Source organism: Microtus pennsylvanicus, chromosome 9 (assembly GCF_037038515.1).
Source record: "Microtus pennsylvanicus isolate mMicPen1 chromosome 9, mMicPen1.hap1, whole genome shotgun sequence".
NCBI lineage: Eukaryota > Metazoa > Chordata > Mammalia > Rodentia > Cricetidae > Microtus > Microtus pennsylvanicus.
The window spans coordinates 92702755-92728739 of record NC_134587.1 but is presented as its reverse complement, the minus strand read 5'-3'; the positions used below and the strand labels follow the sequence as shown (position 1 = coordinate 92728739).

The 25985-nt window shown below is 34.8% G+C and overlaps 1 protein-coding gene across 2 annotated transcripts in view; it reads right to left on the bottom strand.

Annotated features, from left to right (window-relative positions):
- The window catches only part of Gpm6a (glycoprotein M6A), a 232514-nt gene that overhangs the window by 84518 nt on the left and 122011 nt on the right, over positions 1 to 25985 (bottom strand). Inside the window, exon 1 of one of the 2 annotated variants that reach the window (XM_075986784.1) lies at positions 16424 to 17189. The exons of the other annotated variant lie outside the window; for it this stretch is intronic. Coding sequence (XP_075842899.1) covers positions 16424 to 16460 — 37 coding nt within the window. The 5' untranslated portion in view covers positions 16461 to 17189. Of the gene's footprint in view, positions 1 to 16423; positions 17190 to 25985 lie in introns of those variants that run through there. 2 annotated transcript variants of the gene reach the window in all.

The window sequence follows — 25985 nt, the reverse complement described above, 5'->3', positions numbered from 1 at the left end:
CTAAACTATTTAATGTTTTCACGTTACCCTGTTTGTTTCAAATGCCACTAAACACTTTCTTACATATCTCTTATTTACATATGGAGATCAATCTGTAATTTAGTTCTGCTTTCTAAAGCTTTAATATCTAGTCTGCTTATTCACAACTGGGAGAATATTTCTGGCTGGTAGCCACCCTAAAATAACTATTTAATTTATTCGTTGTTAAAATTATTACTTCTGTTACATATCCTAGCAAAATTTTGCAGTGGATTTGCAATAGTTTTACAATGGACTGGGACGTAACAGTGCTCAATTAATATAAAATACAATCTAAAAGATAAATGCATCATAATTATTTCAATAATCAAGTAGGGAATTACTTGATTTTATAAATATTACTTCATTTAGCAGTGCAATGAGTTCAATATATAAATTTTATTTTCCTTGCTGTTTCAAGACAAGTTTTTATTCTTTGAGAATTTCATGCATGTATACAATGTATTTTGGTAATATTCACATCACATCCTCTGCCAAACCCTACAGAGTCTGTACCCATCCAACAACCCCTTCTCAACTTCCTGTCTAGCTTTCCTCTCTCTCTCTCTCTCTTGCTCTCTTGATCTCGCTCTCACTCTTTCTCTCTCTCCCTTCCTTCCCTCCTTCTCGTTCTTTTGTATAAAATCCGCTGAATCTAACTTATGAGCTCATGGTTTTGGAGTCATCCACTGAAGCATATTCAACCTACCAAGGGCCACACCCTGCAAGAAAACTGGCACCCTCTCCCTTAGCAGTCATCAACTGTCAATAACTCCTTAGCAGAGGGTCTAGGGCTTATGTGCTAGCATTATTCATCAATGCTGGAATGTTTAGTGACTTCATCCTGTGCTCACAATCCCAGCTGCTATGAGTATGTGAGTTCTCTTACACTAATTCCACTCTCTCTTCCACGATGTTCCCTGACAATTGGTGGGAGGGTGTGTGATACAGATGTCAGGATTAAGACTGAGCACTCCCCAAACACTTTTGATATCACAGGTTGCCATATAAAAAAAAGCACATTTGCTGGATCTACTAGTCAGGGAGTCTCCAGACACTTCAAAAACAATCTAGAATACTAACATTTGTTCTTGATTGTCTGCCAGAGATTAATGGTAAGAGTCTAATGCTGAAAACACCACTGACTTTGGCCATAAAATATGAAGAAATCAGGCGGTTACCAACTTGCCAGCTTCCTCTATGGCTGCCTAGCTTTCAGAGTAATGGAAGCTGGTGTGCAGGCTGGCAGGTAGAGAAAAGTCAACAACAGTCTCACCCAGGTGTGAATTCTCTGACCTGCCTGGTAATGTATGTCCTTGGGTGCAAAGTCATGAATGTTATGGGGGTAAACATCTACTTTCTTATTAAAATTAAGGCCTGACCTGCAGGACAAAGTCCATGCCTAGCTCTGTGAATTTGTCTAAGAATCTATGACTGTGGAAAACATAGGCCAAAGGGGGGAACAAAATGTTATTAATTTGCTAAGTGGACGTACTATTATGCTAGCTTCTAAATAAATATTACTCAGTTTTCAGTCTTCTTCAGAGAAAAGTCTTTCTGTAGTGGATGTCAATTAATACAAAGACTCATAGCTGAATGTATGAATCTCTGAAACAGCCATGAAAGGCACATCCATTTCCTCGCTTTCAACATGGTCAGTATAAGGAAGAATTTGGTTTCCTATCAATATTGGAATATTTCTGCTTACTTTGTTCTGTGCTCCAGTGAATAGTTTTTCATTATGAATAGGTATCAGTCAAAAAAATACAAATCACTCCCTTCAAGATACTGATTTATGCTGTCTTATCATGTATGGATCTTAATTCAGCAGGGGTATTCACATATGGAAATTCTGGAAGAAGCGCTAAGGTATGGTTCTCAGGGGAATTTCTGAGGGAAAGACAGTTCCTAACTTCTTCCACTGATGCAAGCTGTTTGCTTATTTGTTTTAGCCTAATGAAGATATGATGAGTCCCCACAGGCATTTTCTTTCCCTGAGGAACTCGCTTTCAAATCCAAAACAACAGTTTCAAGAATGGCTATCTGTATTTTGAGTTAAAATCTTTTTTGCTTCAATAATTTTCATAATGAATTTTTTAATCCTCTCAAATAACTTGGTGTTATCTTCTTTAGGAAAATCAGAAAATTTAGTGTCATATCAATCTGGCAATCCTCTATTTTACTGCATTTTTATATAACACCTTTATTAATAAAACAATGCCAGAAATGTGTTTCTCGTGTTTTTTTTTTCTAAATTTCTTTTCTTTTTTGAGACAGGGTCTCACTATGGATACTTGGCTGGCCTGGGACTTGCTGTATAGATCAAGCTGGCCTAGAACTCACAGAGATGCACTTAAAGGCGTGTACCACTACAACTGGCATCAAAATGAAATTTTGAAGATATTGTCTAGAACATGCTTAAATTTCTCATTCTAAAAGATTTAAATATCGGACTATGTATTTCCCTCAAAACTTAAGTTTTAAAATACATTATTTTGTGTTCAAATATAAATTTAAAATGTCTGCTGCAAAATTTCTTAGAACTGTTATCAATTCTCTAAGTGTGATATAAGAAATAACAACTATAGCATCACCTACAAAGAGCTAGAAGTGAAAAGTTTTAAGCCCTAACCCTTAACAACTGAAATACTAACTAGAGGTTTGGAGACGATGAATCAAAAAATATACTCTAACATTCCACCAAAATATGTAAGACTAATGACTAGAATATGAGACCTACCCCTTCCAATGAGAGTGCTGAATATACTTATTGAATTAATAGGGATAAATGGATCTCAGTGTCACAAACATTTATTGAAAAATGTGAGTAGTAATAATACGTTTTCAATTATATACTATTCACTTCTAACAATTTAGAAAATAATACTTGTCCTTATTTGTCAAAGGGTAATACTAAATCATTTGATGGATATTAATTTACATTTATAATAATCCTAAATGCAGATGTCTTAACTACATTCCATTCATTTATTTAAAAATAATAATACTCTACTTTTGTCATTTTTGTTCTAAATATAAAAAGGATAAATAAAAAAGGCCTGATTGCTGAAGTTACCTAATAGAACATGTAAAAATCAAAATACTAATTTTTTTAACATGTCTTGAGTAATTGCATTAGTTTATTGCATCTCCCAAATTTTATACGAGAAGCTTCTTTTTGTACTAGATGACAAGTAACACAGAAACCCATACCGAACTGTTTAGAAGAGAAAAAAGCATTGTGGAAGGCTCAGTTCTGAATGTGACAGCTCTATCAAGTTCCTTTCCTCCAGGAGGAAAATGGAGCAGAATGATTGTAAGAACATGGTGGTAGATGATTACAAGCAGTGTTTTAGACAAGATAGGGAAATTGCACATATGTACTCAAAGCGATTGTGATAACACACACAAGATCTGTTTAAGATCAAGGCAGAACAAATCCAGCATGAAGAGGGCAAACCCTGAGACGGGGGGCTGTTGGCAATTGATAACTGCCAAGAGTGGTTTTCTTTAAGGGTCTGGCCCCTGGTTGCCAACCAAGCTCTAGTGGAATACCACTAGGCAAGAATATTTGGACAGTATAAATTGGACTGGAGTTCAGAAAAAACAAAAAGCAGACACAGAGTTGAGTGGGAAAAGGTGGAGGATCTGGGAGAAGTTGAGTGAGTGAGGGTGAATATTATTAGAATACATTGTATGGAATTCTTTTAAAAACGTAAATATATGATTAATGAAAGAGAGTGAGATAAAAGGAATCCGAACAGATAAAGATTTGAGGCTAAGATCTTGTGGCTAGATAGGTGACTATTTACTTATTATTTTGTTTTTTACTTTACACTTGCTAAAAAATTAAAAAGCAACATTTTTTCCAAATAACACAGCATAAAAGTTGTGCTGTAGAATGAATAAAACTTAAGGAGTATATATTGGACTAAACAATAATTAAAAATAGAGTGACATGTTGCCAGCTGCCTTGTATATTTAGAAAAATCCATGCTTCCAAAATCATAAAGAGAAATAAAATTTTGAATTTTTTTAGAAGAATGGGAGGCAAAAAACTCTTACTAACATTCGGAGTGAGAAAGTTTGATTTTTGCAATTCTTAGTTTCACACTCAGTTCTTCAACTTGAATGAGTTCTTCTACTGAGCCAATATCGCCTCTAGCTAAATATAAAGATTTTATTTCTTTTTGGCCTATTATAAAGAATTAATTATACAAAGAGTTGACTAGTTTTTTAAAATATTAGCAAAACTGACAAAGCTTTTAGCAAATAAACAAAAAAGGGAGAGGAACCTAATTAATAAAAACAGAGATGAAAAATGAGACATTACAACAGACACCAAAGAAATTTAGAGACTATTAGGACATTCTTTTAAAAAAATTATATTCCATGAAATTGGAAAGTCTAAAAGAAATGAAGGAATTTTTAGCTATGTTTGATACAAAAATACTAAATCAAGATGAAATAAAAAATTTAAATAAACTCATATATTGAGATAGAAACAGTAATTTAAAACATACTAACTAAAAACTAAGCCCTGAGATCAGATAGATTCAATGTCGAATTCCACCAAGTTTTGAAAGAAAAACTAACTGTAAAATTCCTGAAATTATTACATAAAATCAAAAATGAAGGAACCCTTCCCAACTCTTTCCTTGAAGCCAGTATCACCCTGATACTAAACCAAGACAAATACCCAATAAAAACATGTATAGGCTAAAATCTCTGAAGAACACATACACAGACATTCTTACCTCCTCTTTGCAGTGCAGTGAGTTTGCTCATGCAAACAATTTTCCCAGAGGATATGCAAAATGCATTTTCATCCCAGAACAGAAAGAAATATTCAGATTTTTGTCTAGCATGTCCTAAGTTTCATTTCACATGAAAACCAAAAAAGAAGGCAATTGCAAATGTTTGCCATAGGGAAGTTAAAATAAACAACTCAAATATTTCAATGCTCTGATATACAGTGAATAAAATATAGAAGAATAATATCCTCTTTATATTTTCACTGTTCATTTTGTGAATGAATAACAATATTCTCCCTGAAGCATACTTCAGTGGTCTTCTGCTGCACCTGAACTTCATGGCAGTTCTCATCAAACTCTTGGTCAGTTACTCTAGGAAGCTTCAGTCGGTATGCCCTACTAGACCCTTACAATCACCAGCACTCTACAAAAATGTATACAATTTGACTTTGGGTTAAAAATTTATTCAGTTTTTAATTCTGAGCCAATGTGATTTGGGTGCAATAGCATCTGACAGAGATAGAGAGTGAGAAATGGTTATGAGTTTTTCAATCTAAGGAGATAAGTAACACATAAATTCTATAACATTATACATTAAAAGTTCTCCCCTTACTTTGCTGAATACATATTTAGAGAATTAGTTGTCTAAAACTAACTCAGTAACCCCATGTTGTACTGGTGTTTTCATAACTGCAGAATTTGAAAGAAAATGGAGTACCTAAGTTAAGACCAAATATTATATTGGTGATATAAAATTTAAATAGGACATAAACATTTATACAACTTTCCATGAAAAAATATTTTAAATAATCAAATAAAATAAGCCATAGTTTTGATGTAGATATTATTAAGTATTTTTATGAAAGAGATACATAGACACAAATTAATAACTCCTATTATTTCTTTGTGGTAGACACAAATATCAGTAATAAGTGGCACTTCTTTTATGATTAAGTTCTTATCTGCTGTTTTAGCAAATCTCTATTAAAAATAGTTTTATACTAATAAACATTTTCCAAAGAGTATCTATTTTTTACTTTAACATATAACTGACATCTAAATTATAAAGCTATTTTGACTTTTCAAGATTTCATTTTCAACTTTACACAGTAGTGATTTCACTGGTTCTAAATGTGCACATTTGTAATTACTGAAACAAAATATTAGTTACCAAAAATGAGAGGGAAAAAAGATAAACATTAAAATGTACTAAATAAATAATCTTAACTCATAATTGACATGAAATTAATTGTTATGATTTCATAAGACCTTTTATTTGATTTAAAACAGCAGTTAATTCTAGAAATTGAAATAATGAAACATGAAATTTAGATCAGACATAAAAGAAGAAAAATTATGTTGTTGACATGCTATTTTTGGAGCTTATTCCCCCAGAAATTGATTCATTAGAAATATTCAATGAAACTCTTATCTTAAAGCTGTCCTAGCTAATTTAATATGGTATTTCTACAATTTTGATTCCTTTCATCAACAGAGTAATGAACAAAGAAAGCCCATGAACAGCAAAATGTTTAAATTGTTGTTCTATTGTTCCTTAATCAACATTATAAAAATGTTTTAAGATCTACCTTTCGTTCTAAATTTTTGTAGCTATCTGAAGAACTTGACAATTCAATGTGTTTTACTTAATTGCTAGACTTGAGGTGCTAAAAATATGTGGCTTCTTTAATAACAAAAAAGGAAAAAAACTATTCAGTCTGCTGAAAGCTGCTATCAAGCTGCTGAATATTATCAGGTTGAAGAATAGGAGATTATTTTAGTTCAAATCTAATTGCATAAAATGGAGTCAAAGCAGAATTCTCCTAAGTCTTTAGCTACTTTGTAAGAACTGTGTCTGGGAAGAGATGTGCTCTATCTTCTTGATTGTTTGACATTATCTTCATCCACTTCTCTTCTTTACTCCATGTTCTTTCTCTTCTCTGTCATCTATTATCATATTTTCATCAGCAGATATGAAGGGACATGCTTTGTCAGTTAGACGCAAAAAGAAATAGAATTCTTACCTTTAAGTAGTTTGTACTTCAAAACAGCAGAAAAAATAACACTTATACATAAGAGTATGAATAATAAGACAGTCTCTGTATTAAATGTTAAACATTTAGAAAACAGCTGTTAGGACAACTCCAGAAAGTGATGTGTTTTTTTTTTTTTTCAGTACTTGCTTGAGGAAAAGAGCATTATGAAGACAGGAACAAAGAAGTGGAAAATGAATTTGATTAGAAAACCTTGATGTGCAGAAACTTCCATAGTTCCAGTTGTTCATGATTAAATTTAATGCAGTAAAATAACACACAATGAAAACAAAATTATAAAACTAACTCTGAAAATGTTGAATTCTGAAAGTGAAAATGAGTGAATAATCCAAAACAGAAGGCAAGATGAGTGGTACGTATGTATGTGCCATCCTTCTCTTGCAGAGAACCCATCGTGGCCCTCTATTTTGGTCAGTTAAACATTCTAAAGATTAATCATATCTTACATGTGTTTTGGTAAGTAATCTGGTTATAACAGCATCCAATGCTTTAATATGTTGAAAATTTTTATTTCTAAAGGAATACTTGACAATAAAGCCAATAGTCCCCCTCCCTTTGTTTTGGGTTCTCAGATTTGTAATATTATAAGTTACACCTCAGTGAATTCCATAAATGGTCTCCTATAACAGACTGGTTTTATGCTAAGAGCAAAGTTTAACTTTCTACTCACAATTAGAGAAAAATTAGCCAGCTATCATCTGTCTTTCTTGGTTTACAAGCAAAAAAGGATATTTGGTTCAGATAAGATTATACAAAACGAAATTCCCTGCTCAACTTGAGAACAAGTGGGAAAGCAAGAATCTATTTTGTAATGTCAGGAATCTATACTTGTGGCACCTGTTAGCAAGGATGCTAGCCAAAGTGAGTTTTTTGAAAATAATTTGGGCTTTCTGCTTTCTATGCATGAAAACATTCCTTATTTAGAAAACTGGGAAGCATGTGTTTAGGCAGGGAGTGGCTAGGAATGAGAGATGTGGAGAAAGGGAAGCCAAAACTGACATCCTAGATATGTTCTTTAAGTTAGGAATCCACTATGGGCTATTGTCTTCTGGACAATGGAGGAATAATTAATTTCTAAGACACACCACTTTAATTACTTCAGTCTTTCACGCTGTCTTATCATAACTGCTTAAATACTTAAGTCCAACTTTAAGCAGTTAATGCAGTAATGTTGATACCTTTCACTTGAACGAGTGAGTAGACACTCATTTTGCTGAACTGGATATGCATTTATAACAATTCTGCACCTACCCTCCTAACAATTGAAAACCTGTCAATAAGTATCTTAGAACTGAGACATTAGAGGTAACACAGGTAGAAAAAGCTTAGCTATTCATTCAAGCAGCAAAATTTTAGAGCACAAAATTTTAAAAAATATTATATCTAAATGAAAACAGCCTGCATAACTATAAGAATGAACATGCTCTGGGAGTTACTATTAAACCAATAGTACTTCTAATTTCTTCAACTAAGCATTATCTTAGAGTAGCATTTGATAGACGGAAAGGATAAAAATACTTTTTTAGACAAAGGACATTCCTGGTTGGGCCCATTATACTAGTAAAAACAGGTGCATCAAATTGCAGGACAGATTTTTTATATGTTTCATAAGACATGCATTTTGATGGACTTTGGAGGTTTGTTAACCAAATACTGAGATGATAGGTAAAACGATGATTTGTGACAGTATTTTTTCAGATGAAGGTTACCCATTAGGTAAACAAAAACAGTTCCATTTTAAATAAGTCTATGAGTGGTCAACATTGAAAAAGAAAGGGGTGATAACTAAATCCAACATCTTATTAATAACTCAAATTTTTTTTGGCTGGTTTGTTACTTTACATTTAACAGAGTAAATAATTCAACATATTAACAATTCTAAATTCAATAATATAAAAGTCATATTTGACTGTTCTATAATATATTCTAATTATTTTCAATAATTAAAAAAGTTTTATACCATCAATGTTTATTTGTAAGCACTGTTATTTTTGTGTGGCTGTGAATATACTATTCAGTTTATGAAGCTAAAAGACGAAGGAGGGAAATAATTCAAAGTATCAAGTATGTGCTAAAAAGAAGATTCAATTTAAACATTTACAAGGAATACATTTAGTTAACTATCACTCACAAAATGAAACTAAATATATTCTTTACAGACTTTATACAGAAAATACCTTGATTAATGTAGGTCTTTGTTTCAATTTGAGCTGATTTTATGATATCAAATAGAGGCTGGCTTGGTTTTGCTGAGGATGAACAACAGTTATGAAAATATGTGAAGAAATCAAGAAATGAACCAAACCATTGTTTTCTGGGTCGCAAAATGAGAGCTAAATTGACCCAGCTTATCTTTTCAGACAACGGTTATGGCTTTCTTGTGGTAGGTTGGTGGTTCATATCAATTTCTTTTGCCTTGTGAAGCAAAAATGAAGAATAAGAAATGTAGTTATAAATTCCAGAACATGGCCAATGCATCTGCTAGAAGTGTGTGGTTCAAGCAATCACTATAGAAGAAATGAGAAAGATAGGCAATTATTGACCCTTATGTGAAGTAGTAGTCACTATGGGGAGCATGCAACAAATAGACAATTATTATTAACACATAATATGAAGCAGGGTATATTTAAAAGCTCAAATTCTGGTCTCAGCTGTGATGGTATTGAACCCCACTTTGGTACTACTGTCTACTGTGTGAGTTGGGTTTAGTTAATTAACCTATTTGATTTTTAGTTTCCTTAATATAAGTACCAATTAAGGTTACTGTGAAGAGTCAATGAGTTAATTTATGTTAAGTCCTTAGGCTAATGTGTGTTTCTGAAATCACTAGGCAATTATGCCTGCTAGCATTTTCTAGTATGATAAAGCCAAGTTTGCCTTCCCTTTTCATAAATCTTCCCATCAGGAATTTTGAAAAACCACCTTTCAATTAAAAAAATAACCCTTTTACAAATATTTCAAAGACTTTCAGTCAGCCTATATATGATATATATAACTTTTCTATACAGACTAACTTTTAATTTCAGGTATATCTGCATGTATAATGCAGAACATAATTATGACATTGCATATCAAATGCAAGTGTATATTTTTAATGTTGTGGCTACATTGGTGTCATATACACTTTGGTAAGTAACCTTTCTCTTATATTCCTGAAGTTAACCCTATACGTTCTTTGGTTTGTCTTTGTGGTTCTATCTGGGGGGAACAGTTGTTTACTAACTTCTCACCAAGAAAACACAACACCTGAACAAGGTAATGACTTAACCAAGCATGAGTTTGGCAAGAGCAACTGCATGGTCTTTGTCTTGGATAGCAAGACATGCAGCTAAAGGAGAACTGTATCAGGGGCAATAATGAAAATTAAAAACAAAATAGTTATATTATTCTTAATTATGAGGTTAAGAAATACTAGTATTGAAAATGAATCAAAAGAACTTGGACACTGTTCTTCCATGTATATGTTGCTGACTTATAGATGTTAAGAGTATGCTGACATGATACATTAGTTGATAATGTTGGGTTGAGAGAAGAAATAAGAATGGTGTATGAGAAATCACCACACGGACATCCAAAGGGGCTGTACCAACTTGCATTCCACCAGCAGTGCAGAAGTGTTCCCTTTATCCCTCAACCTCTGCAGCATAAGTTGTCATCAGTGTTTTTGATCTTGGCCATAATGAGGGCTGATGAGAAGCCAAGGACAATGGCACGGTGTTTTGATTCTACTTAATGTGCGGGCTTTGTGGGAGCCTAGCCAGTTTGGATGTTCACCTTCCTAGATATGGACGGAGGGGGGAGGACCTTGGACTTTCCACAGGGCAGGAAACCCTGACTGCTCTTTGGACTGGAGAGGGAGGGGGAGAGGATTAGGGGGAGTTGGAGAAGGGTGGGAGGAGGGGAAGAAGGGTGGGAGGAGGGGAATGGAAATGGGAGGCTGGGAGGAGGCAGAAACTTGTTTTTTTTCCTTTTCTCAATAAAAAAAAACTCAAAAAAAAGATAGAAATTCAGAGTTGTTTTGATTTGCATTTCTCTGATGACTAAGGACTAAGGATGTCGAGCATTTCCTTAAATGTCTGTCAGCCATTTTAGATTCCTCCGTTGAGAATTCCCTGCTTAGGTCTGTACTCCATTTTTTTATTAGCAATTTCTCAGAAAATTAAAAAACAACCTTCCTCAAGACCCAGCCATATGACGTTTGGGTATATATCCAAAGGATGCTCAATCATACCACAAGGACATGTGTTCAACTATGTTCACAGAAGCATTGTTTGTCATGGCCAGGACCTGGAAACAACCTAAATGCCCCTCAACTGAAGATAAGGATAAGGAAAATGTGGTACATTTACAAAATGGAGTACTACACAGCAGAAAAAAGTAATGACATCTTGAAATTTGCAGGCAAATAAATGGAGAGAGGTAACTCAGGCCCAGAAAGACAATTATCAAATATACTCACTCATAAATGGTTTTTAAACATAAAGCAAAGAAAATCAGCCTACAAATCACAATCCCAGAAAACCTAGACAACAATGACTCTAAGAGAAACATACAAGGATCTAATCTACATGGGAAGTAGAAAAAGTCAAGATCTCTTGAGTAAATTGGGAACATGGAGACTATGGGAGAGGGTTGAAGGGGAGGGAAGGGAAAGGGAGGAGGAGAGAACAATGTATAGCTCAATAAAATCAATAAACACAAATTCAAAAGAATGGGTGTATGATGGAACTGAAGTGGGGAAACTGTACTTCATTTATATTTAATTTGACCTTTTATGTCTACTAGTGATACAGTATTTGGAGGTTACCCAAGATTATTGCCGTTGAGAAGGCAGAGCAGGCATCAGAGTTGAATAGGAAGTCTGTGGGTGATTGGCTCGTCTTGAAAGTTGGAGACACAGATTCATGAGCCACAGACACTTTACAATAGGAAAACATGGAGAACAATATTGTGACTGCTGCCTTCTGTGTGCATCATTTCCTCTACCCACTGTCTCATCAGACTTCCTCTGTAAAGTCCTCCTAATTCAGTAATGTCGTGACAGAAATTGTTTACGAGCTAAGAGTTATCCAGTTATCCATGTACCTAAATGTGTACCCACTAGTTCAGTGATTATTAGAAATGCTTTAACTTCTTGTGCATTTTCCTATTAGGAATTGACAAAATGACTCAGACATAAATGGATGTTTATAAAATAAAAAATATGTTCAGTATCCCCTTTTAATTGTGTGTGTGTGTGTTTCTCTGTGTGGTGGTCCTGATGTGTGTGTGTGTGTGTGGTGTGCACATGTATGCATATATATGGAAAATGCACATGTGTGTGAATGGCGACAGGTAGGTTGCTCTATCACTCTCTGCCATATTCCTTTTAGACAGAGTGTCCCTGAACTTGAAGTTCAGTGTTGCAAGGGAGATTCTGGATCTGCCTGTCTCTGCCTCATAATACTTTGGTTAAAGGAGTGAATGCCATGCTTGGCTTTTATGTGGATGCAAAGGACTCCTGGCACAGCATGTGCTCTGACCATCTCCCCAACCTAGTAGCCCCTCTTATCCAAGGTGTATATATTCTAATATCTCCAGCAGAATCTGACATCATGGACAGTAGTGAACCTTATATTTAGAAAAAAAGTAACAAATAAACAAGGAACATTAAGAGGATAAAAACAATAAAAACTCAGAAAACTATTAATATAATTTACAATTTATATCTTTCATTAAAATTTGTGGGAATTCAGTGTTTCTCTTTGTGTGAGTCTCTAAGACTAGCTTAGTGGACTATACTCAATTCTTCTCCATATAACAATGTGAAATGATACAATGTCTGTTTAATGAGATGGAGTGGAATAAAAGGCTAAGAACTTAGCATGCACTGAAACTAAGACTTTTTATGTGAGAGCTGACAGCAAAACTCTCACAGATTTTGTACGTGGATGACGATACATTATCATCAATCTTAGCAACACTGAAAGATGTTAAGAGTCTTCACCTTTCACTTTAAAGATGCCCTTAACAGATTTCTTTGGCTTGTATGGATTGCCTGCATTATTCCTTTAATTTTTGAGATTATTAAGCAAAGCAAGGGTTGCTTGGATACAAGCACACTGATACTGTGATGACCAATATCCAATATTCAATAGCTAGTCTGCAAATCCAGAGGATGACTTGTAGGTTTGTGATACATACAGCGTGTATACGCTGAACAAAGGGAGATTCATACTCTGGGCAGGAGGGATTAAGATAATTTCCTGATACTCCCAGAACAACAGGAAAATGAAAGCTTATATTGTTTATTTCTGAAATTTCCCATTCAACAGTTTGGGACTGCAGTGGTTAATTAGCATGCATACTTATACACCAGACTATAGTTGATCATAAATAACAGAAATTATACAAACTTAGTTATACATAAGAAGGATATGATTATGTCTTTTAAATAGTCATAAAAACATTTTCAACCTTTATTCAACATCTTTGTAAAACCAGAAGTGTTTGATGCCATGACAAGGCCACCATTTTGGCATTGATGGCAATTATGTTAGTTTATTATAGCCATACCCAAAGGCAAAGTACAAAATAGTCTACTGCTATGCTTCCCCATGTAGTTCTAGAATACTGCTTCTCTGGTTAAACACATGTTTAAAGAACTGGATTTCATTTAGAGAGCATGTTCTACAAAAATGACATTTTAAAAACATTAGAATCCCTTCAGAGCGACGAGGTGCTATCAGTGAAGGCTAAGAAAAGGAAGGAGCAACAGATTAATGAATTCCTTGTTAGAACTGTAACCAAGCATGGACTCGTGGAACAGAATGTCTGCCAAAGCCATTCGTACTCTTACATTATTCAGCCTCCTGACCTGAATAGTCATCAGCATAGAAATCATCATTGTTCATTCTTGATTGGCTTTTCCTGACGTGGGAAGGAACGTATAAATATAAAGAAAAACGTATTTCTTATAGAGGATCCTTGTTATTCCTTAAGCATCAACTACACATGCGTTTCTGCTATAATCAATTAAACTGTTGGATTCAATTTCACAATCTAGGGGAATGTAAAAGGTGTTATAAGCAAATACTAAAGCAAATCATTCTTGTTTATATCAAAAATATAGTTGTTGCTGCTTCCCCTGCAGGAGAACAGTTTTCAAAGTTGCTGGAGGAAAATAGGATCGCAAATAATGACATCACTTTTCTTGCTATCTGCAGCTGCTAAGGCTCGCTCAGACACATTTAACCTGTTACCACACTCTGCGATTTAATTCAAGTGTTCATTTGCTGTATTGCTTCTCTATTTAATATAATCAGGTTTATCTGTGGTTTATAGCCTGGTCAAGAAGCAATATCATTAAGTACAATAAAAGGCATTAAATTATAAGAAGGACTGGAAAACATCTTTCAACTAGAAGAGAATGCTGGTATCAGAATTTGTGTTGAAAATTCTACGCCATTTAAGAAAATAGGACCAGAGGGAACATAAACTGCTGCCTTCCTCTAGAGTGGAGGGATCATTACCTCTGTCTACCTGAACTCTTAAACATTTCCAATGATTTTATCTGCTTATCACGTAGTTGTTTTTTTTTTTTACATTGATCAATGCAAAATTTACAATTCCCCTTCCCCATTCCTGGAGAGATTATGTAAATGTCAACATCCAACCTGTTAAAAAGTGTCATGGGTATAGCTGAGGGAAACAGGCTGCTCAGGAGGGAAGAAAATGAGATCTTTTCCCTAATTATTCAACAAGTCAATCCGTAGATATTTTACCTAGAACCTTCATGTACTTATAGACAGCCATGAAGATGTTTTTATTGCATTGTTTTCCTTCACTGTTGCTGATTGACTTGTGCCTAGGTTAGTGCTGAGACACCCACTGTGACAGACTGTCCTGTCGGTGCACTACTGCCTCCCCTCCAGGAAGGATTTTCAGTATTGCCTGAGAACGGGAACCATCATAAAATCATTACATCATTTTTCTTGTGCCTGCCTCAACCGTTGCTTGCTGCAAAACATTCAACCTGTTACCATGGTCCATAATTTAACTTACAGTTTTATTTAGTGTAATGGGTGTCAATCATCTACTTAAAATGATTGACCTGTTTTATTTTTGTTTATGAAGAATATAACCGTGTAAAGTAAAAAATACATAAGAATAAGAGATTTATTGATAAAATGAAGCAGTCCATTGAAATGTTTAGTATAGAATAGGACAGAAAGTGCTAAAGAAAAAAAAAACCTTATGCTTTAAAATCTCTAATGAACCCTTAAATTATTTATCCAAAAGATAAAGATGTAAATACTTTTATTTTTAAAAGCTCATGTTATAGTCATGCTGATTTTTTTTATTCTCTTTAAATGTGTCATTAACAAGGAAAGCATAAATTTTGGAGATCTCCATTATCTTTATTGCATATAACAAACATTTACATACTTAGTTGTGAATGCAAGTGGATATAGCATCTATACCCATTTGTGTGTTTGTATACGTCCGTGCATGTGTGTTTGTATGTGTGAGTGTATGTGTGTTTCTGTGTGTGTGTGTGTGTGTATACTTACAGAAGAGGACCAGCATACTAGAACATTACAACATACGAAAAAGCCTTTACTGCACCCTAACCTACCAATGATATCATTTAAAAATACAGTTTTACAACAAAAAAATAGTTATATACCTTCAAAAATCATGCTTGGAATTGTATCTTTTCCAGTAGTTCTCTTAACTATTTTCTTTATATGTATTATGTATTTTTATTCTTTTATTCTTAAGAAAACAAGAGTGTTTTCTCTAACATTACATAATCCTGTGCACAGACGTGAGAGCAAACGCTGCCTCTACTGGGGTAAAACCAATTCCCCATGAAACCCCAGTTGATGTCTAAAAACATTTAGAAGCTTCTTGAATCATTTGAAATGGGCAGTATTTAACCAATTTTAATAGAAAAAAACATTTTGCCCCATATACCTAGATATGACTACAAAGCTTTAAAATGCATCTGAAATTTAACATATATTACCCATAAGTCGATTATAGTCAGCCATACAGAAAGGAAAAACTAATATCACTAAATAACCCCCCAAATCCATGAACTTTTGCTCCTTATTTATTAAAATAACACTATATCCATGAAATGAAGTAATTTAAATGAGTACTAACCAAATTATACTAAATGCTCTTGTTCTTTGTTCTATCAGTCGGTTGTGCAAAGGTATTGATAATGGTTACATCATCGAATTTTTAACTGCAACTTGTGCACCAATTTTGCTTGTGGCTCAAATCTGTAATATCTGAACTGAGCTTGACAAACAGGAAAACATGAAATAAATGAAGTCTAACAAAGACTAGACTAAGGAATAGTTCACCATACCGCACTCTTCTTATCATTAATGCCCGGGTACGCACTTAGATACTTATACAAGATTTTCAAACAACAGCGATCATAGCAGACATTATAGCAAGTCAAGAGCATAGGGAAAAGGAAGGGGAAAAAATGCCTTCCAAAAGAAAAAGATTCATTAGCCTTCCTGGCAAGTGTCTAAAGCAAACAAGGAAAACGCAAAGCGATCACTTAATTACAAATAAACCCTTTTAAAAGCACAGTACCTTTTTGTGTCTGTCCTTCTTCCATATTCTCTTCCATGGCTACCTTTCTTCGGGAGAATCTGGCGCACGGAATTAGTCAAAAGCTCAATTAGATGTTGAGAAAGCGAGTGCTTTTTCCCCCTGGGCAGCTCCAGCAGCAGTGGCTTGGGCAAGTCCTTAGAGCTTAGCTGAGGCTCCCTCGCGCCTCTTGTTTGCTTGGAGACTGGCTGTCAAGTGTAATTTCATTCAAATTACTCTTCCGTGAAGATTATCAATTTTTCTTCTCAAAGCTGCCCATTGTGTGCCACAGCAAGCAGGTACTCAAACAAACAGCCGGATAATTTGGGGAGGGGGTGTGGAGAGTGGTATTAATTCTAGGAGCAGAGACACTATGATTCATAAGCCTTGCTTTGCATTTAAAATGGGGGAAAGAAATTGAGGTTTGTGTCGAAATCTCGGCTTTAAATTGGAAGCACGCTGAACTGTGAACAGATGGAGGGGTGTCCTCCTAACATGAAGCGGACCACCAACCCATAATTCCCCCCTTTGCTACCACAGTGGGAAAGCCCAGATTCTCGTCGTGTCTTTCTGCTGCAGCAGTTTCTTCTCACCCAGTCAGATTCATTGCAAAAATGCCCTTTCCTTTTACCTCCTCACGAAGTGTCTAGTTAATTTGATTTAAAGATGCCAAGGAGGGATGCAATTAGACTATCTCAAGGCTGGTCTGTTAAAGGTTATTATTAAGAAAGGACCTTTAAGCTCGCATATTTCAGAATCAAGAAGGAATAAAGACACGGCTTTTAAACGAATAAATATAAACCTTTTGTTTTATTAAGTATTTTATTTACTGGCATATGATTTTTACAGAATAAAAAGAGAATAAATAATCTATTGATGTCTTTGTAAAATATTATTGGTTCAGTCCAGAGAAGCTGCTGATTCCAGGTGGGGAACTTGTGAAAGGAGAAATTCTAAGGGTGATTATTGGGGACAGGGGGTGAGAAAAAGAACGAAGGGATTCTCGATAACAGGGGAGCATGTTGTAATGGGGATCTGCACTCTGATTTGGAATGCAAATCACAATGGCGCAGTCTGACAAGAAATTAGCAATCGTGCTCAACCTATTGAGTGACAGGACACAACCAGAGTCTCAATACTCCACAAAAGACACAGGGAGAAAATGAACAGTGTCAGGGCCCTGTCAAGCTGTACTGGAGGATAAACCAAGACTCTCTTGCCTGTGTTCATCTCAAAACAAACAAACATGGGGAAGCGCACACAGAGATGAATAAGCTCTTGCCCTTAATGGAAATATGTATGCCTTCATGATTCATATCATATACTTCTTGCGTTATAAGAAAACTTTCACATAGGTTTTTAAAGCATGTCAGCAGCATGCTGCACACAGCCCTCTCAATTGAAAGAGTAACCCATTCCAAAGAAAAATGATCAGACAACACTCCAGTTCATTTAATAAATGAAGGTCTACCTCGCTCTAATAATTAATTGTTATTTCTATTCTTTTTGTCAAATGAATTTAATCCAAAGGTAACTGTGATTAAAAACTTCTAACCTCCTTTCTCTGAATATATAAATTATTTATATGTAACATAATACACACACACACACACACACACACACACACACACACACACACACACACATATATATATATATATATATATATATATATATGCATTCAAGAATTTGGGGACAGTTGCTTGTTCAACGAAGATTGAGAGAGAAGCCATAAGGGACATCAGAGCAGCCAAATCATAGCAGTCTCTCTGTTTCAAGCCATCCCAGCTGACATATCCTGGCATACAGACAGAACAGAATGTCTGTATAGAATAAGCATGCTTGTTTATTAGCTTTATTCACCTCACGACACAGAAAGAATCAGTGAAGCAAATGATTAACAGTAGCACCTACACTACCTTACACTACCTTATATTTTACAGTTTTTTATAACCTCTAAAACACTTCCAAGTGTGTTGCTTAAGGAAAACAGAGAGAGAATTATTTTCCCCCTGTCAGTTGGAAAATACTTCTGCTACTCAAGCACATTCAGGGTCTGAGATAGTAGATGAAGAAGAAACTCTTAGAGCACACATTATCAGCCAATTCTTTGTCTAATACTCCAATGTTTTTAGAACTGTTCTACATTTCTACTTTACAGGTGTCTTCAGGGTTCTTTAAAAATCACCTCAGTTCATACCAACTTTTTAGCCACACATGTAGAGAAATAAAAAGAGAACAGAATTAAAAATAAAGAAATAGAAAACATTAAAAAAATATTTGCTGAACTGGAGAGATAGCTCAGAGGTTAGAAGCACTGATGTAGCTCCAGAGAAGCTAGAAACAAGGAAGACCCTAAGAGGGACACATAGAATGCTGGGGAAGGGGAATTAAATGGGATGTCCTGGGTAACCTGGGGTAAGGGGCATGCAGTAAAAGGGAAGGGATGGGAGGTAAGAACATGACAGAACTAGATGGTGAAGGGGGGAGACAGGCAGAGTGAGAGAGCAATGAAAGAGAGATATTGATAGAGAGAGCCACTATGGGGTTATGGAGAAACCTGGTGCTAGGGAAATTGCCAAGAATCCACAAGGAAGAGCCCAGCTAAGACTCCTAGCAATAGTGAAGAGGTGCCTTAACTGACTTTCCTCTGTAATCAACTTGGTGAATACTCCAACTATCACCATACAGCCTTTATCCAGTAACTAATAGAACCAGATGCAGAGATCCACAACCAAGCTCCGGGTATCCAATCAAATAGTGGGAGGAGGGAATATATAAGCAAACGGAGGTCAAGATCATGATGGGAAAATCTACAGAAACAGCAGAACCAAGCTCATGGAAACTTATGAACTCTAGTTGTGAAGCCTCCATGGGTCCAAACTAGGCCCTTTATATGTGAGAGACAGTGATGAAGCTTGGACTGAGAGGCTCCTGGCAGTAGGACCAATCTATCCCTGGTGCATGAGTGAGCTTTTCAAAACCAATTCCCTATGGTGGAATGCCTTGCTCAGGCTTAATGAAATGGGAGGTTCTTGGTCCTGCCAAACTTAATGTATATTTACATCATTTTCTCCCTTCCTTTTCTTCCCTCCAGCGCTTCCAATGCACCCCTTGCTCTCTCCCTCACTTTCTCTACTTCTCTCTCACGCATTCTCTGTCTCTCAAATTTACAGTATCTATTTCATTATTGTATGTTTATTATCATAAATATATAACAACCTTCTCAGTACATATAGCATTGTATGCATATGATTTCAGGATTGACCACTTGGCATTGGATAACCCATTTGGGAACTCCTCAGGGAACTTTTACTGTCTCTTAGAAGTTTCTGTTTAATGTGAGTTGATTAAAGTACAGATTTTCTAATAAAGAAAATAGCATTAACCAGGAAAGGGGTAGGTGGGATAAAGAAAGAAAAAGTAATTCTAGATTTTTCAAATTGAATATGAAAAATAGCTCAGAAATAGAAATACGCTTCGGATCACATATAATGTACTACCATATTGCCACTTGGGGAAACCTTCCTTTACTATTTATTGGGCATCATCTCCCAAAGGTTCCTAGATGGCTTACACTGAATAACTCACTTTTGAGATGAATTTTGATTCTAGTTTTATTTCAAAAGTAATGAAAGAGATGAATATTCACAGAATAGTCTTCTGTGCCTTAGAAGACTTTAATCTAAGGCCACAACTGGAAGCATATTAGCTTTTGCCCTTAAGAAATTACCTTTACCAGGATATATTGTAGGAAAAAATCTATTTCAATAAAAGAAATAATTAATGAAAATGCATACGTATAAAGTAATGTAAAAGAATAATAAGCCTAGAAATAAAAGAAAAAAGAAATGACCTTAATCTTGGGTAGTATCCTCTTCCTAATTTAATCTTGGTCCTTAGGCACTTTCAAACCACAATTTTGTCTTTCAAATTCATTAATACTGCACTTTCATGGAGTTTCCCACAATCCACTGATAAAAGTACTAGAGCCTGTTTACAGCTGGCTACTTGTTTCCCAGTGTTCTTAGGAAAAGTTCGACATCCTTTTTGGGAAAATACAATTTGTAGAAATCTACATCTCCAGCAAACCTCTCCCTGAGAAAATTCCTTTATATAATCACTTTCTAATTTCTTATAGGTTTAATGTTATTTCTTCCTAAAATACTTTTCTCTAGCAACCATGGGTCTCCAGCATTGCTCATATATTATACCTAAACTAGAATATTATCACCACGAAAAGTTTCGCTGGCTTACAGCAAAGGTATTCTTTAGTACTCATTAGATCATGCTTTAGAGTTATCATTTCTGAAAGGTTACAGTTTACATATATAGTTGATACCTGCTTCTGTCTTGTAAGCACTATGATAACTATTACACTACCCACTATTCAAGAATATAACAAGTATTCAATACATAGAAATGGATGAATAAATAATAACAAATGCATAAGAGAATGCACTTAATCATTTAAAATACACTTTCTTGATTTTTTTCATTTTCAACTAAATACTCTGGAATTTGAACATCTCTTACAGCAAATCTCAGAGAAAATGTCATGTTTGTATGTAACAAATATCTTTTTGAAGTGTTGATGGCAGAACAATGCAAAAATTTCACGACTAAGTAGTAAAACAAAAACGAAACAGGAAGCTGTTGTTTGACATGATTCTATACAATGGGAAAACTATAATTTCATAAGCACTGATTAAAAGAAAAATAATGTAATGATGGCACTCCAGCCTAAAGAGGCCATTTTAAAACAGAATCACTTGTGAATATCAATGCATTTGCACAATAAAAAGTTGACACGAACTCTAAAATTTCTACATAGTTTCTATTTTATATGTTCCCAAAATATTAGGAAACAATGCCTTCCTTTAGCAATTCTGAATTTTCTAAAAATATAGTAGAAACATTCATAGGTGAAAATCTAACTTTTCTGTAGGGAAATGACTAGAACTGGATATTATCAGGTGAGTTAAAAAGAAGTTAATGCAAGAAAGAAATTGCATGTTTTCCTTCACAGACTGATTCTAGATTAAAGAAAAAGAAATGAGTGGGTGTTATTATGGAGAAAGAAGAACAGTCCTACAAGTAGTTAATTCATTCATTGGTTAACTACCCAGTAGTGAGGCATTTTTATACAAGCACTTTGTTATTTTTAGTAAATTCTTGATGTTATGCTGATGGCAATATAACAAGGATATAGCTTATCTGACAAATGAATAAAATATTGCTTCATTCATTCTAATAATAGTTTGATGGTTTAGAAATCCCGGCCGTAGATATCCATTGGAAAATGCATATGACAACCGCATATGAGTAATTCAGTAACGAAATAATCCAAAGAGAAAGGTGGAGAGAAGACAGGGAGATCGAGAGATAGGGAACTGGTATAGAAGGAGAGAGAAGAATGGGGAGAGAAGAAAAAGGTAGTAGGGGGAAAGAAAAAGAGAAAGAGAGAGGGAGGGGAAAGGCTGAAAGGGAGAGACAGGAGATAGAGGAATATAGATGGTTGGAAGGAGAAGCAGAGGAGAGGGAAGGGACGAAGAAAGAAGGAGGAGAGAATGAACTTTGCAGAAAGCTAGAAGCCTGTTATGCCCTCTAAATTGATGAGGAGTGACTTCAGATCTCTGCCTTAGGTCTTAGATGCTTAGATGCAGATGGTAGGAGAGAGCCTCCACAAAACTGACCATACTGTATGATGCAGAAAAAAGTGGTGAGGAAGATTAAGATTCAAGTTTCTCAGCTTTACCATGAACATTTTGATATTATTGTTTATGTCTTAGACAGCGAGTTCTTTTGTGAATGAAAACGTGTGCTGAGGTGTGCTCTTACAGTTCAACTAGAACCTTCTGTAACCTAGAAACTCTTATCTAAAAAGAAAACAGATAACAGATTGGCTACTTTTCTCATCCTTCAATTTGTCCTCGATGACAATATCTGAACTTCTGACTAAATTACTGGGCTTTTTTCAAAAGACAGAGATTCCGAATAATCTCCTGAGATAAGTATGTTTTTAAACCATTTTAATGTATGTGTGTATCACAATTTCCCCATATGTGCATATGCATTTGTGTATATGTATGTATAAATATGTGTATATAAAACCTCCATTTAATGTTGTTCTAAAAGTATATGAGGCTGACAATAAAGGAAAATGTTCATTGTGTCCACAAGTTCAGAGGTTTTAAACTCCAAGCTCTGGAGGCCACCTCTAAAGAGAGTACTAGGCTTTCTCACAACAGTGCAAATACCATCACATAATGTGAGCAGTGCAGAGCCTTCAGGAGCAAGTACAGAAATACCAAACATAGGCTCATTCTGTAACAACCTCCTTTATTAGGTAATTCAGTCCTTCAAGGTCTAACCCACTTCCAAAACGCATAATCACTTTTAAAGATTGTTTCATCAAGAACTTATTATGTTTTTTAAATTCTACTGTTCAAGTTTCAACAATAATAAACACACACAGTGCTCACTACAGTGGGGACTAAGCCTGTCATACATTGACTTTTGAGAGAAGCAAAGCATATCCAAACTATTCCAATGTGTGCACACATTTGTAGGGTTGCTATTATTCATCAAGAAATCTTCCACTGTGATCTGTTCTGCACTAAGTGGGAAATGCAAGTGCCCAAGTCCTGAATGTACTAGAAATAGCTAGACAACATTTTCTGTGTTTCTTCAAGAAAGTTTTATTGTTGGTGCAATATGTAGTCTATTTAGATAGACATTTGATAGTTCATAACTTCAGGAAGATCAAAGCACTAAAAAATTCAAAGACTACACATATTTCTAGAAGGAAAAGTTTCTTTGCTCTTTGTGCACTATTAGCTTTGATGAACCCTGCAGAACACTGCTAAACTCCATCCCGGGTTTACAACAATGGCACAATCCATCAGCTTGCAACAGCTCTTCATAGCATTCAGCAGCATACTCAAGTCACCGATAAACATCCCACAACAGTTGTCCTAGATAAAATGCAAAGCTGTTTTTAGCATTTAATTTCACAAATGCGAAGGAAGACATGATTTATTCCTCCCTCCATTCTGTAGCCTGAATTTCAATATCATCTGTCTACAGCTGTTATGTGGCAGGCATCGCACATTGTATCAATATTTAATACTTCAGTGTGCGTGATATTCGTTTCCCTTGCCTATCATTGAGAGCAGAAGCTATGGGATGCAATTGTCTCTCCCTCACAGCTCATGAGGTGAGCCAGAACTTACTGTGAGATGTTCAGTTTTCTGGTTAGCTCTTCTTATGTGTGCATGTGCTTCCCTTGTGATCATGTTAGATACATATTATGTTTCACTAATTGTATTTACAAACCTGAAAGCATTTAGTATTTCTTCTAAGTGTTAAGCCTGAAGTTCAGAAAAGAAAATTATCTTCCAAACTCTGTAACTGTAAGCATTTTAAGTTTCATTAGAAGTCTTTTATATTCAACAATGACTCAGCAATGACTAAATGACAGAAACTTAATATGAAGTTAACTAACCAATTCCTGCAGACACATGCTATAAATAAATATTTAAATGACATTTATATTTAATAACCTAAAATATTTAAAGGTAATGAATAGGAAACTAATGTAAATTACAAAGTACATATGGAGTGGTATTCCTCTTGTATAGCTCTCAAACATTCTCCAATGCATTTTTAGAAATATATGTATATATAAAATTTACATTTGTATATAGTAAATTTAAATTTTGTTAAAGCCTTTCTTAAAGAAAAATGAGTGTTACCTCATAGGATTTAGCACATAATGACACTGTATTATGATAAACTGTAGAATTTTATCATTGAAAGGACATTGGTCTAAACCTGAAATATTAAACAGAACTGACAAATATTATTATTTATTTTAAAAGAAATATACGGCATCTAAGGTAATTCTGGATGTGCATATTTTTTAGCAATTGATTTATCAGCCATGTATTGAGAGCTTATCATTGCCCACAGTTAACCTATGTTCTGAGACAAGTCACTGAAAATATGTGACATCAGCAATATAACTATTTTTATAAATTTTATGACATAATAGGGATGGGAAAGAATGTAAATATGGGGCTCTGCTATGTAAAATGATAAAATAAATCAGAATAATATATTAAAAATTATTTCAAGTATTAAGATAGTTATCTTAGCTTTTGTAATCAATAAAGACTGTCTTTAAAAAGTCATATGAAAACTTAACAGTAGAAGCTTCCTAAAATCATTTATATACATATATTAAAATATTTAAATATAGTCATTTTATAGTGAGGTACCAATACCCTTACTAAACACCAGAGGATAGCAAATAAAAATTCCAGTTCTGGGAATGAATGGCTTAGCTATTTTGGAGTTGTTGAACAATGACATTCCACAGACTCCAGATATTACAAGCTATTGATAATCCTCTGGGTGACCCTTCAGCAATTAAAGCCTTATTGCGGAAGAAGATAACACATACTGGAATCGTAGGACATGGAGAAATCAATCTGGTACAGGGCTAGAAGCTTCATCATTATATGACTAGTTTTCATAGCTTTTGAGAGGAGAAAAAGAAGCAACAGTCTATTCAACCTAAACACTGAGAGAAAAATAAATGACGAGACTGATAAGACATGCCGCTAATACAGTGCTGGCCCAGACATTGTGGAGACACAAACTAATTTCTGATTAAGTTTATAGCTCTCTCTACATGATGAGACACATAGCTGGCACATTACTGTTCCAAATGTATGATTAGACAGGTCATAAGTCCTAGTAGAGAACCTATTACTATTATTTTCTAAAGTGACAAGGGCATCCAAGATCATAAAAGAATCATTACTGCAGCCTTAATCACCTATTTGTCCTTACATACTGATAGCAGTAGACTTCAATAGTTCGTGGTCACCAATAGACAGGTCAACCAAACAAAAATTAAACAAGAAAATGACAGAGATAACTGACCTTATAAGCCAAATGGATAAATGGATATTTATAGAACATTTCACCCAGACACAAAAGAATATACTTTATTAGCACCTGATGGTACATTCTCCATAACTGACCACATAATAGGTCAAGTCATAACAGATACAAGAAAATTGAAACAATACCCTGGGTACTATGTTAACACAATGAATTAAAACTGAATGCTAACAACAACAAAACAACAGAATGCTTACAAACTTGGGGAAACTAAACAACTCATTACTGAATGAAAAATTTGTCAAAACAGAAATGAAGAAATAATTAAAGACTTTTTTAGAATTGAAGGAAAATGAAAATACAATATATCAAAAATTATGGAACACAATGAAGGCTGTTCTAAGAGGCAAGTTCATAGCACTAAGTGCCTACACAATAAAAAATGTGGTGTGATTTCATATTAGAAACTTAGCAGCATGCCTGAAAGGTCTGGGACAAAAAGGACTCATACACAAAAGAAACAGATGACAACTAATCCAACACTGGGGAAATCAATAGTGTAGAATCAGATAAACAAAAGCCAATGCAAAGAATTAATGAAAGAAAGAGTTAGTTCTTTGAGGAAAACCACTGCACTAGTGAAATAGAAGCG